Source organism: Pelecanus crispus, chromosome 23 (genome assembly GCF_030463565.1).
Source record: "Pelecanus crispus isolate bPelCri1 chromosome 23, bPelCri1.pri, whole genome shotgun sequence".
Classification (NCBI taxonomy): Eukaryota; Metazoa; Chordata; class Aves; order Pelecaniformes; family Pelecanidae; genus Pelecanus; species Pelecanus crispus.
In genome coordinates, this window is record NC_134665.1 from 1,357,988 (window position 1) to 1,372,105 (window position 14,118).

General features: G+C 44.1%; 1 protein-coding gene across 1 annotated transcript; it reads right to left on the minus strand.

The window, feature by feature from the left end:
• Positions 1-32: 32 nt before the first annotated feature.
• LOC142595820 (E3 ubiquitin-protein ligase RBBP6-like) lies at positions 33-13,835 on the minus strand. Its single transcript, XM_075724669.1, has 13 exons — positions 13,670-13,835; positions 11,248-11,347; positions 9,454-9,556; positions 8,293-8,337; positions 5,820-5,908; positions 5,603-5,699; positions 4,619-4,758; positions 3,533-3,705; positions 2,697-2,800; positions 2,071-2,262; positions 1,912-1,990; positions 1,761-1,818; positions 33-537 (listed from the first exon to the last, which is right to left on the minus strand). The coding sequence occupies exons 1-13, from the start codon at positions 13,833-13,835 to the stop codon at positions 33-35; spliced, it is 1,851 nt and encodes a 616-aa protein (XP_075580784.1).
• Between the last annotated feature and the right edge of the window lie 283 nt (positions 13,836-14,118).

The following is a 14,118-nucleotide window of genomic DNA, read 5'->3' on the forward strand; positions in this document are numbered from 1 at the left end:
AAGGAAGATGTTCTAACACTGTCTGTGTCTGGCTACTCCTTCTTCACTTTTTTCACAGGAGGTTCCATGTGAGCAGATTTTTCATGATTGGTGTCGACCTTTCTCTCCCACGCGCTGTATCTTTCCTTTTCAGATGGATGTCGGAAGGCAGCAGATCTGCCATGGGGAGCTTTCTTATCATACGGTGGAACTTCTCTCCGTCTGTTAGAATACCCCCTTTCTCCTTGCCCTTGAGGTGTTGTCCGTTTAGTGGGAGACTGGCCTCTAAATACTGGTGATCTTGACCGTGAACGGGATCTTCTGGATGGGGGTGACCTTGACCTTGACCTGTGAGAACCATGTACCCTTGACCTAGAATGAGAGTTGCCACTCTTCTCTTTGCGTCTTCTTGTATATGGTGGTGATCTTGAGTAGGAATGAGAACAGGAACGTCTATATGATCGAGAGGAGGAGCGAGTGCAGGAAGAACCAGATCTTGATTTGGAGTCGGTATATGAACTTCTAGAGTAAGATGAAGTACTGCAAGGAGACATGGACCTTAAAAAAAACACAACACAGAAAAGAATACTGAAGGTAAGTCAAAACAGTCATTCTCCCCAGGTTTTTTCCTCCCAAGTTTGGTTTGGGTTACTTTTTCCTCTCCATATGCTTACGTCAAAGATTCTTTCAGCTGTTGACATGATGCTACTGCAAAGCGAAGAACTTGCTAACATGTAAGAGTTTCTGCTTACAAGACACAACAGCTGCTGCCTTGTTAGTGTAAAAACATCCAGGAAGGGTAAGGCTATTTCCACTCACTTCTATCACATGAACTACCACAGCTGTTGATTGGTTTCATGTGACTCAATGCCATTACTCCAGGAAAGATCCTGAGAGCATGAACAACAGAGTTATTCAGACTCCTGCCCAAGTGATTTTGAGGAATAGAAAACATCAGCTACCCTGAGTTTTTTCTTCACAAGTTTTTCTTTTATTATTTTTTTAAAGAAACATTATTTCACATTATTCCGCCTATGTCCATTAGCATCATTCCTCCTCTCAAAGTCCTTCACCAATTTAAGACTTCCTTAAACAAGCCTGATCTTTTAATTCCTACGAAAAGTTCAACAATGTCAACAGAATACTAGCGAAAGCCACCAGTTTGCAGTCCAGGTTAAAATCTCTCCATGTATCCTCCAGAAATAAACAAAAGAGGAAATGAAGACAATTTCTCTCACGTATCTCCTCCAAAGTGCTTTGAGGTCATGGTTACAGTCAGAATAGGGAGACACAGAAAATCCAGCAACTACACTACTCAGTTTCCAGCCTCTCACGGCTGTCAGGAGGTGAAGGATGTCACTGCAGAGAAGCTTTAGGAAAAGAGACGCCTGTTCCTTAACAACGGCTGCCAAAGGACAACTATCGGTCAACCTGAATCTCTGCCAGAGCTGAGCTAGCAACCTACATGTGCAACTCCTATCACTGCTGATCCCTTGAGTCACCCAATCCACCTAACGAGAGAGGTGGAGTGGAACTCCTCCTGGTTCTTCCAGACAATCTGCTTCTCCTTTACGGACATGGAAAGCAGTTACCTGGAAAACGAATGCCTATGCTCTTCTTGAATCTTTTTATAGTTCATCAGTTCCTTAGCAAAAGCACGTGTAAACAGCGATCTGTGCATACTCAGTTCATTATAAACCAGCTGCTGTACAAGTCATGTGTTACGGCCTCGTTTAACAGGTTACAAGTGGTCATCTACTGAATTTCTGTAAAATACTCACAGTTCCCAACCTGCTCTGCCACCTGCTGAGCAAATTGTTTTGGCTCTCATTGGAAGATCTTGTGGAGTGGGGAGACAAAAAAGAAAAAAAATCCATTCAGTTGGTCTGAAGATAATTCTTTTCAGGAAATCCTGAAGTTACAGTTACTTACCAGCTGTGGGTATTGGTTGTCCTTGGGGGCCCAGAACACTTGCTACTGCGGGCTGCCTTTGTACAGGAACCTGGTAGCCCTTGTGAATAAATGCAAACAGTTGGAAAATAAGCTCTATGAAAATACAGGAATCAGCGCATATGTTGAAATAAAACTTACCTTCTCTTCCAACAGACTGCTGATTGACAGAGGGGAAGGTTTAGACAGTTGAGCGGCACTCACCAGAGCAGCAGGAGGGGTGACGGGCAGGTGTGGTGGTGGTGGTGGTGGTGGTGGTGGTGGCTGTTGCTGCCGAATCTGGGTATGGAGCCTTTTTGTGTAGCCAGTTCCATTTTTGAAGTTGTTCACAGCCTAGAGGCAGAAAAACATTGACAAAAAGGTAATACGGAACTTCAGTAGATAAATGAACAAAAGCCTCCACAGAGTAAAATTGCTTTTGTGTTCTTATAAATGCTATCAACCGTAAAATAAATCCCCATACAGATATATGAACACATCCCATTAGACACTGATATTACTGACTGGTGACTCAGAGTATCTGTATTTAAAGTACTTCAGTGTTAACACCAAATCTGAAAGCGAGGCAATCATCTTAAACAAAAGTGTGACCTGAATGTGCCAGGCTGTAAGCTTCTGTAACAACAGATCATGGATTTCAGAAGTAAATTTGGCCTTGTTCAGTTCAGCCTTGCTTAAAGGAGATGTAAGTTAGGATTTGCTTCCCTTTCACCTTTTCACAAACAGACTTGTCTTACAAACAGTTTACGTAAAAGGCATCATGGCACCTGGCGTAGGAACTTGTTGGCAATTAAAGAATCAGGCGAAACGTCTGTCTGGTGGCATGTTGGGCAGGTATGCTCCTCAGATTCCAGCAACGCTGTTCTAATGCCTGTGAATAATTAGAACCATCAAAACAGGTTTTAGCCAAAGTGAGGACATTTGTTGGCTTCTAATCAATTCTCAAAACACGTCTATGATTAATGGGTGACTGTGGTCTGGAATTGAGAGCATGAAGCTATAAAAGTTCAATAGCGTCACAAATGTCTCGTATGCAGCACACAACCGTACAGCTTTGATATTTCACTACTGTCACACCTGAAGATGTAGAGTAGGCTGTGTCCTGATGTTCCCACGAGTCTTTTTTCCACTCTCTAGTACAGCGAGAAGTCACCAACCTCCAGGTTAATGAATAAAACATGTCTCAAAAAAACATTTGTATGTTTGAGTTCTGAAGGTTTTAACCAGCTCTCCCATGGAGAAGAACGTGGATTAAATGCCTAACTCTCCCTTTGTTGCAGAGCACAGTGAGGCACCAGAGCTGGCTGTATAATTTTGTATGAGGGAAAGGGCTGTGGACAAACTAAATGCATTCCATATCCAATACTGTAATCACCTGCACAGTGATGCACTCTTCTCATACTCATCCTTTCCCATGTAAAGAGGACTTAACTAGATAGGTAAAAAGGGAAAAAAGCTTTCTGCCTTTTTTTTCCCCATTATACGAGAAGAATTCTTTCCTGTTCAGCATCTACGTAAGAAAGTAATTTTGTTATCTCCTATTTCTGCTTTCCGAAGATCAGATGTGATGTTTTGCATGAACAGACAGGGCAGTAACACTTACATTCGTCACAGTAACTGTTCCCACAGCAGGGAATAACAGCTGCATCTGTCATTAGATCTTTACAGATGAGACACAACAACTCCTCTGGAACAGGATCAGCTGAGGAGGAGGAGGAGGACGGCTCCGCTGGTAGGAAGGGAGGCTTTTCCTTCTTGCCTCTAGCATAAGCTTCCCTGGAGGCGGGGTGGGGAAGGAAAAAGGAAAGAGTTAAAGATGGGTAAAGGGAAACTTTTCCAAGCTTTGCATTTTACCAAAGGAAGAGAATAGATGGAATCCTTCTCACTCCCCATTGGCCTTCTAACATGTAGGCATTTCGTTTGAACTACTTTTCTGTAGCCACAGCACTAAAAGAGGGCGGGGCGGAAGAATTTTCCTTCTGCAGAACTCTCCCATTCATTGGATCAACTCAGAAACCAGCTCAGACTGGAAGAAGAATTCCTTGACACCTAGAAATCAGGTGAAATGAATCCCACCTCTCCTTTGCCAGAGGGTAAGTGTAAATTGCAGGCTCGGGGTAAAGTTAGTCTCTGAGTAATTACGTTTGATTAATGGAGGAAGCCTGTGTTACAGCTTCTACAAAAGGAGATCCACAACAGAAAAACACAAGTGCTACCAAGTGCATTTGAAAGCAGCCACTCTTGTCAGCACACAGTAGTCTTTTCTTAATTTATAGCCTCAGGAAAACTTCAGTCTGTTTCACACATGGGATTGGATTAAAGTCAGGGGGGCAGGAAAGCTCAGTCCAACAGCTCTTTGTTACATTTTGCAGGAAGCCTTTGAAGCATAACCCAGAAGCAAAACGAGCGTTCACAGAGACCGACTCCGCTGTAAACACTACTGAAACGTTTTGCAGAAATACAGATTCTTAGCATACCGCAAGTTTCACCAACTTGCAGGGGCTGGAACAGAAGGACCGCCCTATTTTAATGGTAGAAAGTATCACAGATTTTAAGGGTAAGCTACAATGACAATGCTTCCTCCCCTGTAATTCCAGATGCTGGCCAACTTGGTTGCATTGCCATGCAAACATTTACCCATGGTTTCTCTTATTACCTTTGTGGTCAGTCCAATTAATTCCCTACTTACGCATTAATAGCTGGTATTGCGTATTTTCCACTTTTCGTCAGCATAGCACCCTTGGTGTTGGGATCTTCCACCTCCACCATGAAACTCCTGGGAATTCCTGTGCTCTTTTTAATTCTGGGAACAGACTGAAATTGTTTGTCCTGTTAAGGAAAGAAATGCAGACATATCTCATCTCAGGACCCACACTTAAAATGACATTTCAAGGACTACTGGAAGCAGCAAAAGCCTTTAGTGCTCTCCTTGTACCCAGCGTAAGGGTTGCTCAACTAAAATACTTCTTTTCCTAAAAGAACAGAGCCAGGACGTTCAAAAGGCTTGAGCAGCGTTTTGAACTCATTTGACATTCTTTGGCTTAACTTCAGGTTCCTGAAGGGGGAAATACCCCTGCGCTCGCCATCCACTCGGAGAAGAGACACAAACCCGCTCCTCCTCCCCAGCGCAATTCAGCGCGAGAGCTCAGTTCGCTGCTCTGAATCACTCGCTGGGGAAACTTGTGTTCACCATCTCTAGATGAAGGCTGAATTCAGACCTCATGCATATGCATTCAGTGACGAACGTTCAATGGCATGAATACTCAACCAGAGGCTTGTGTACCTAAAACACGCACATAGTCACAAGATGGGGTCAACAGAAACATCTTGGGTTTAGACGGAATCCTGAAACCTGTCTACAACCAGTCATTAAAAAGAGCTAAAACCAGAAACATTTCCAGTGATATTGAAATATACAAAAATGTGCGTGAAAGTCCACAGAGAAGGGTCTATGGACATATTTAATGTCTATGACCTTGAGAAAAGCCAATTTTACATTTGTAATTGCAGGTTTCCCTGGAAGTCTGAAGGGCTTTGCAACACTGCCAGGTAACCTCTGCGTTTCACCCCAAGACAAACAATTCTTAATAGGAGCGTTTCTGTATTGTTACGTGACTGCCAAGGTAAAAACAATGACAAACTACCGAACACCAGCAGTCCCCCACAATCTTACCCCATGTGTTGGGCAGTTCTTCCTATAGTGGCCAGGTTTTCCACAACGGAAGCAAGTGTAAGATGGTGGAGGTGGACCCAAGGCTTTCTTCAGGTAACTGAAAGATTTTGGGGAAAGAAAGAAAAAGGTATGCAAAGGTGTCTCTCTTGTTCCAACAAGCATCCTTTCAGCTTTTCCATCATCTTCAAAGAACAGATCCGACATCAGCAACACTTACTTGGATGGATCATATTCCTGGCAAGACTGTATCATCATCGCTGTTATTTTATCTTCCTCGGAAGCATCGGCTTCAGCCAGATTGGCAGTCTGTTTAACAGGTCAGGATTTGACACACGCATGAGAAACACAGTGAAGCCCCCACGGCCAAAGACCACAGCACTCACCCAGTCCCGTCAAGAGCAGCACAACGCCAGCTGAGGCTGCACCAAAACAGCTACTCATATAAAACAGAGTTGTGCTGAAGATGTTCTGGGGAGTCCTTACGCCCTTACGTGGGGGTTGGGTGCCTGGTAACCTGCTTGACAAGAGCATTCCTGGGCACCCAAAACCTTGGGCTCTGTCTGCACCTTACATAAAGGCTTGTGGAACCAGCCCCATTTTCTTCCACGTGGACTCAAGCTCCGCGTAGAAACAATTACACTGTCCAGTATTTTTGAACTGATATTAAGCTCCAGACTATGTGAAGGAGAAGATCTCCACTGTACATTTAATTGAGAAAGATGTATGCCACTATCATGATTTACGTTTTGCAGCATTAAAAGGACACTCAACTTAGGAGTCAGGGAAGTTGGTTTCTGCTTGCTGAAACTGAGCTTCGGACACAGAAGCATGAAAAGGAATCAAGCTTTTTAGAATCCCTCAGCAAGACAAAGGATTCTTTTCAGTAGAAATGTCACCATCATGTGCTGTAGGCAGTCCAAACTGCATGTTCCCCCCTACTAACTTCTTCATAAACCTTACGCACAACTACGTCTTCAAATTCTTGAAGCCAGCTGCTTTTGTTTAACCAGTATTTGGTCAGATTTTTTTATTGCACGCTAGTCCAGACATAAGCAGGGACGAAGGGAGGGACTGTAAATGACTTGGACCTTCAAGCACCTATCTTTCAGATCAACAGCGCATGTTTTTGCTTTTAGATGCATTCATTCACAAAAGCAACCATCTAGTTTCAGTATTTTATTAAATGGTTGTTTCATATAGACAGTTTTTTTCTCAACTGTAACATCATTCACATCAACATCTGTCAAGTCATTCATATAGACAGTTTTTTCTCAACTGTAACATCATCCAGATCAACATCTATGAAGTCACTGCCATTAACATTTACAGACAACTTTACAGATACTTGACTAGTTTGTTTGAACCCAAACGGTTTACAGAACACTTCCAAAACACAAAATAACGCATCCTAGGAATAGACCAAAACTCAAATATGGCATTTAATACATAGGAATAACAAACCGGAAAACTTTTTACAACACATTGCCTCCATGCTAAGGCAGTCTGCACTCAGGAGGTCAGAGCAAGTAACAGTTCTGAGCTGCTTTATGTTATTTTCCTGTATTTTTCTTTAAATGTTCTCAAAAGCTGAAATGTCTACACCACTTGGACAGTTTTTCACATTTCAGGGGAAAACTTCACATGAGTTTACAGAATCAAGGACACATTTAGGCACAGCACTAATGGAGTCCAATTTCTTCTGGTGGATACCTTCCAAACTAATTTTTTTCTTTTTTTTTTTTTGGCCAAAGGTACACAGTGTAATTTCTGCAGTGAGTGAGGGAAGAAGTTACGAGTGGGAAGAGATTTCTCTTTCTTGGAAATGAACTCCAGCCTTTATTTTCAGAAGAAAGAAGCAGATCCTCTGCACTAGGCCCTGCCTTCTCTCATCTTTGTCACTCGAAAGACCACTCATTCCATTGGCTAGCACTACGCCTTTGCACAACGTGCAATCACTAGTGCAACCACCAGGCAAAGCTACACATTGTTGAGCACAGAACGCAAGCAGTTCCACAGCAAAACACGGCACTGCAACAGTTTCAGAAGGTCACATCTGCTAATATGCCACACGTACACATTGGCATATTCCTATAAACAGTCAGGTACATTTACACAATTGACACAGCCTGCACTCAAACAAATTAGATTGTGCTGTCCACTGTAGATGTACTACGATGTATGAAACTCTGCAGCATTCACAGAACGGAACTGTAACTATCGTGACTAGAAATTCAAAAATAGCCACGCAATCGTCCATGTTCCAGAAACGCTTCTCGTTTGGGTGTTGCAACCCGCCCTGAAATGTCCATAACTTACAGACCATATAATTCTTCTCTGAAAGTTGTGTTAGTTTCCAACACAACATGAATGAAACGTATGAAAAACGGTAAACAGCTTCTGCAGTGCTGCTTCTTTGTGTCTTGAAGGTGAGTAATATGGCAACATTACGTTGAGGCTGATAAGGTACTCCCCTTCTATCTTCCCAGACTGGCAACTACTCTTTACAGGACAGTATCAAAATACGCACATATTTTATAGTTAAAATAAATACTTTTAAATTAGTAAAATCTAAATTAAAGTTCTGTTCACATTACAAGAGTTATCCAGCTATAGATCACCGTATAAGATTTAAAAATACAAAGCAAACACTTTTGGTTTTAAGCATTTGACAAGAATATATCTAGATATACCTTAATGAGCTGGGCCAGAGAAATAGATCCAGAAGAGTCATTGATCTGTGCACAAAACATTAAACACATATTCAAGTTCTACAATCAAAACACAGCAATAGTTCACCTCTACTGCAGTCTGAAAGGCTGCACCATATCCTCTGAGTGTCACTGAAAGAGGCATTTCCAACCCAGTGTAATCTGTATTTGTTCAAAAAAGCGTCCAAACCTGTGACAGCTCCAGAGTGCCTCTGTGGTTAATGAGAAGAAACCAAACTCACCAAACCCGCCTGAGATCAACTTACTGCTCCAGACTATCTCAGAGAGGGACCCTTGTCAAATGCTCACAACTGCTTAAGAGTCACAGGGGTAAGGAAGCTGCCAATTTGCAGCTAAAAAGGGATTTCTGAGAATAAATTGCAGCCACACTCCTCCCTCCCAGCTCCCTACGGAAGGGCTTGCAGGAATGAAGTCCTCAGGCCACTGGTTCGTAATGGACTGCTGTGTTTGTTGAGAACTAAGACTGGAGGGCACTTTTTCCACAAGGAAAAAGGGGAACTCTTCGCTTGCTCCTTTTCCAGTATACTCAATTCTATTACGCCACAAGCAGCAGTGAAGCTCACACCAGTAAAACCTTAGCAGAAAGACACTCGAATCACTGCTTATTATGCCTGAAGTTGTTCAAAAGCATAGAGTAACATTTCACAATGTAAACTGAACGGCTCTCCTCAAGGGGTCACTAACTGGATCAGAAGAGAGATTGAAAGCCTTCCGTGGAAAACGCTCTTGTCCTTTAGTGCCTAACGCAGTGGAAGAATTCAAGGCAGCAGTTTTTAGCAGACTCTGGGAAAAAAGATCTCTACATGCAGAAAAAGATTCCTCACTCCAGTTCATCATTCCTTCTCCATATGTTTAGCATCATATGGTGGTACACTAAAGACAGGCTTAACCTCTGCGAAATTGAAGCAGCATCCAACCCTGAAGTCACCCAGCTCCAAAAGCATACTGCAGGCAGAGGTTAGGACAAATGACAGGGATTTCACCCACAAATGCACCAGGCTCTAGCCTTGTGCCAAAATTTAAAAAAATACTTAATTTTGTTTGAGAAGGAACCATCACTACAGGAAACTTATTTTCAGTGTACTTTGTAAAGTATTCAGTGACTTACTGGAAAATTAATACAAAGCTACATTGTTTAGAATTAAGTGCAGTGTGTAGAATAAAGTGTGAGATTGTGTTTTTACGTACTGGTTTTGATGGTCCACTCACTGGCTCCGTTCGCCTTCTGGAAGAGAAATGGAGGTGATCAGAACTTAAAATAGAGCCCGTACCTCCTGAAGATGAGGAAGTACAAGGAAATACTTGTAGATCACCACACAGGGGTTTCTTCGCACATTCTCCTTCAAGAACAAACTGCAAGGCGAGTAACGCATTTTCAAGGCCTCTCCACCATTACAGCATGCATTCATCATTCCCAAACATTAACCACTCTACCAGCAGTTTCTGCAATGTTTCCAGCTGGAGGAATCAAAAGCTAATCTGCACGGCTAATTTTCAACGTTACAACAGCAGTGCCATTCCTTCCTTGTCCCCACACACAGGGATTTAGTTGAGCTTTGATGCCAGCAGCATCTGTCCTCTCACTTTAGGGCAGCATTACAATACCAGGAGAGGGTGCCACCCAACCAGAAACGGAGGATGCATTCACAAGGCAGCACTGAGCATCCATCCTTCAATTAACCCCCAAAACAAGGCCACGTTTATAAGCACAACGCTGTGGCGTCCAGAATTACTCAGTAGTGCCTGAAAGCACTGCAACAACTGCTGCAGTAATGTGCCCAAAGTTTACATGCAGAGCCACACAAATTCAGGGTTTTTTTGCTTGCAAGTGCTTCATGGGCACCAGGATGCTGCTGTACTGTCTGTTCGAGACACACTGTAACTCATCAGTATACTTTATTTATGGGGAACCCACATCAGAAGGACATGGCAAAACCACAAGCTAATAACACCTACTAACTGTGGTGGAGAGGTCTATCTTTAAGAAGGCTGGAAAACGTGACCATTCAAACAGTGCTAATGCAGCTGATACACAACTGGACTGTGTGAATACAGAAATGACAGCAATGATGCTGTAGGCAGGATGGCATTTGAGTGGCTGTCATTTTAATCAATACACCCAGTTATCTGCCCTCCTTAAATCTTGGGAATACAGAACTAAAACCTGGAGCACAGATGTCAGCTTAGGGTAAAAACAGATGTAGAAAGAGAACTAGCAACAGTTGGCAATGTGCTAAACTGCTTCCTGCGTTTCAGGTTTGGAAAGGATTAACTATTCCTTCATTGTACTCGCTCAAAAGGCAATACACTTTGGGATATTGTTCTTTTTCTCTTGCCTGAAACGGACGCTGTCTTTAGGAAACTGATACAAATCCCTTATGAATGGAACTTCTTGTTTGCATGGTTCGCCAGCTGGCAACCCTTGCTCTTTCCTCTACAGCTAGGATGCAAAACCCCAGACCTGGGGCATAAGAATACCTGCCATATCCCACCCTCCCTCCCCCAAAGGCAAGAAAGACTCAAACCCCAACAATCAGATTCTTCTGAGATGGGAACAAATTCCGAGTTCACACTACAATGCCTATCTCTCTTCACTATAAAAGCAATAGAAGCAAGAAGATTTAATAATGACCACTCAGGTAGAGGAAACAGCACCTACAACTTGGGTCTCAGCAAAATCAAGCCCAAGAAGAAGCCCAAGAGAATCATCTTAAAAGTTACCATTGCTCCAGTTCAAACCCCATGTCCCAGTCGACTTTGGGACAGATACATTACAATCTACCTCATGACAACCAAAATTAACAGCACCTTTAACAACAAAGATGCAATCGGAATGCCTCTGTAAACTAATATCCACAAAACCAGCTAACACACTGAAAGCCCTAACAAAGGGTACAATGCTGTATGGATACTTACACAACATAGGTTTTGCTGGTGCCTTTGACTCCTCCAGCAGGGATTCTTCGAACGATCACTGATGAGTTCTTTGGAATCAGCGCATTAGCATCTGTGTATTCTGAAAACAACACAAATACAGAACAAAACAGTATTCAGTTTGTAAGAATGTCTATTACTACGTAATGACATAGCACTTCAGGCAATCCCTTCACAGGGATGAAAGCAAAGCTTTCTATGTAACACTGCGCTTTTATCGTCTCAACACACTAACGGGACATTCCTAGAAGTCTTCAGGTTTGATAATCACACACAAGCAGCAAAATCTTTTCCATTCATTTAAAACAGTTTGAATGCCAGCAGCACACTGGTCTCCAAGGTCACTCAGGACTGACAGAACACAGAAGACAGCCTGCCATCTGCACTAAGACCAGGTCAGGTCCCAGCTGGGGTTTGTTGTTTGGTTGTTGGTTTGTTGTCTCTTGCCTGAGAAGCAGAATAGCACATGCTCCAAGGGGTTGGAGTCAGAATGTTACAGGGCAGGAAAGAGCACTCAGGAATCCTGAGCTCTGCAGTTCACAGTTCTTCCACAACATTGTGAGAACATCCATTCTAAAAGACAGGTCAAGAAGTTCAGATCAAATTAAGAGGAGGCGGCAAGTTGAAATGCATCGTTCCTGAGTGCAGGCTTTTTGAAGGGAATTCTGCCTTTATAGAACACGCCTCTAGAGGAAGCATGGAAGAGGACACCCCTGCCCCCCCGACATTCAAAATAGGTCTCAACCATCCAGTTTGCCTTCCCAGATCTTCAAAAGAGTCCATCATATCATTTTTTTCCACTGACATTTAAAATCCTGTTTACTTCTAGTGAGTTTAAGCATCTACATCTGATGAATAAAAACTGAAATTCATGGTTATGCATTTCAAGCAAAAATTTGGCATTCATATACATTACACTGAAATGTATTCTCTAGCTTTGCTCTGAAAACCACGGGGGGATTTTTGCATTTTCACATGGGAAACACCCTTAGGAAAGCTTCAGGAAGCACCTGTGTCACTAATAGACCAAGTTGAAAATTTTAGACTCCTTTTACTCCTTGTCAAAGGGCAACACAACCGACCTAGAGGAGGATCTGCTCACTGGTGAACAAGAGGGATGCTCTTTAAAGCATAACAGATACTCCTTGTTTAACCTCACCTTTAGGGAACACCACGCTTAACAGAACCTAGGGAAGCAGACACTTTTTCTTCACCGGATTCTGATTACGTATGGAAACAAAGCAACACACTTTGTAAAACTGGTATGATATACATTAGAGTAACACTTTATGGGGGAACATCTTTATGAGCATCACTTTTTCTTCTAAAACTTTGCTTTCTGTTCCTCACCTGCTATAAGAAAAGCCACATGTTCGGCCTATCTCAAAACATATTTTCTCCTGGGGATAAGAATTGGGCTCCATCACATTTAGGACCATCCATCAGTCTGGTTTTAAGGCTCTGTTTGACACAGACCCAACCATTCCAGTAGTGACGCCAGCCAGTTGGCCACTCAGCCTGCTGGCATGTGTGAAGCTGACAGTACCTTAGCAACCCAAGACAACATTCACAGACCCTTCTGCAGCAAAGCCCTTCAGGCAAAGTAACCATTTTTCAAAAGCTCTTGACAATTTCATTCAACAGTAGTAGAAAAATACAAGACTCCTGAAATGGATCTCTACCTACGCGTGCCATGCAATCCAATGGCATTCCTGAGACCCCTAACAGTGTGCTCTTAAGTCTCTTCACAGACATTCTCCTGAACACAGTTTAAATATCTTGTCGTGGTTTAACCCCAGTCGGCAACTAAGCACCACACAGCCACTTGCTCACCCTCCCCCCACACCCCGTGGGGATGGGGGAGAGAATTGGGGGGGAAAAAAGGTAAAAACCATGGGTTGAGATAACGGCAGTTTAATAGGACAGCAGAGGAAGAGAAATAGTAATACCGCTTCTACTAATGATAAAAGAACATACAAAGCACAAAGTGATGCACAACGCAGTTGCTCACCACCCGACGACCGATGCTCAGCCCGTCCCCGAGCAGCGATCGCTGCCCCCCAGCCAACTCCCCCCACTTTCTATACTGAGCATGACGCCCTATGGTATGGAACAGCCCTCCGGCCAGTTTGGGTCAGCTCTCCCGGCTCTGCCCCCTCACAGCTTCTTCTGCACCCGGCAGAGCATGGGAAGCGGAAAAGTCCTTGACTGCCACAAACACTCCTGAGCAACAACTACAACATCAGTGTGCTATCAACATTATTCTCATGCTAAATCCAAACCACAGCACCACACCAGCTACTAGGGAGAAAACCAACTCTGGCCCAGACAAAACCAGGACATATCTGCAGATAAACAGGCAGCTTTAGGTGCCCAAGGCCCCGCGCCCGCCGCCCCCACGCACCTTCGCTGGTCTGGGCGTTGCTGATCTGCAGGTCGCAGTTGGCCGCCTTCACCTTCTCGCGGCCCATGATCTGGCGCTTGAGGTCGCAGAGGGGGATGTGGAGGCCGCTGAAGGTGACCGTATCATAGCTCAGCTTGGAGGAGAACTTGTAGTGGACGCACGACATGCTCCTCCTCGCAGCCCGGCTGGGCGGCCACACGATGGGGAGAGGCCCCCGCGGCCCCGGCTCCTCCTCCGCTCCCTCTCTCGCACGCAGCGCTCCCAGGCCCGACCGCTCCCTATGGCCACTCGGGCGCCCGGCCTCAGCGTTCCGCCCAGGGCTTTCCTGGACGACAAGTGCACGGGCTGCCGCCAGCGCCTCACCTCACCCAGCGCATTATGACAAAAGGCGCGCGTCATGGGGGCACGGCGGCCCCGCCCTCTTCCTCCTAACCCTGAGCTCTCCCTAA

Coding starts and splice junctions, on each gene's coding strand:
- LOC142595820 (XM_075724669.1), bottom strand. CDS start 13,835: ATGTCGTGCGTCCACTACAAGTTCTCCTCCAAGCTGAGCTATGATACG. Junction 11,348..13,669: donor CAACGCCCAGACCAGCGAAG/GTGCGTGGGGGC, acceptor TGTTGTTTTCAG/AATACACAGATGCTAATGCG. Junction 9,557..11,247: donor ACCAGCAAAACCTATGTTGT/GTAAGTATCCAT, acceptor TTTCTCTTCCAG/AAGGCGAACGGAGCCAGTGA.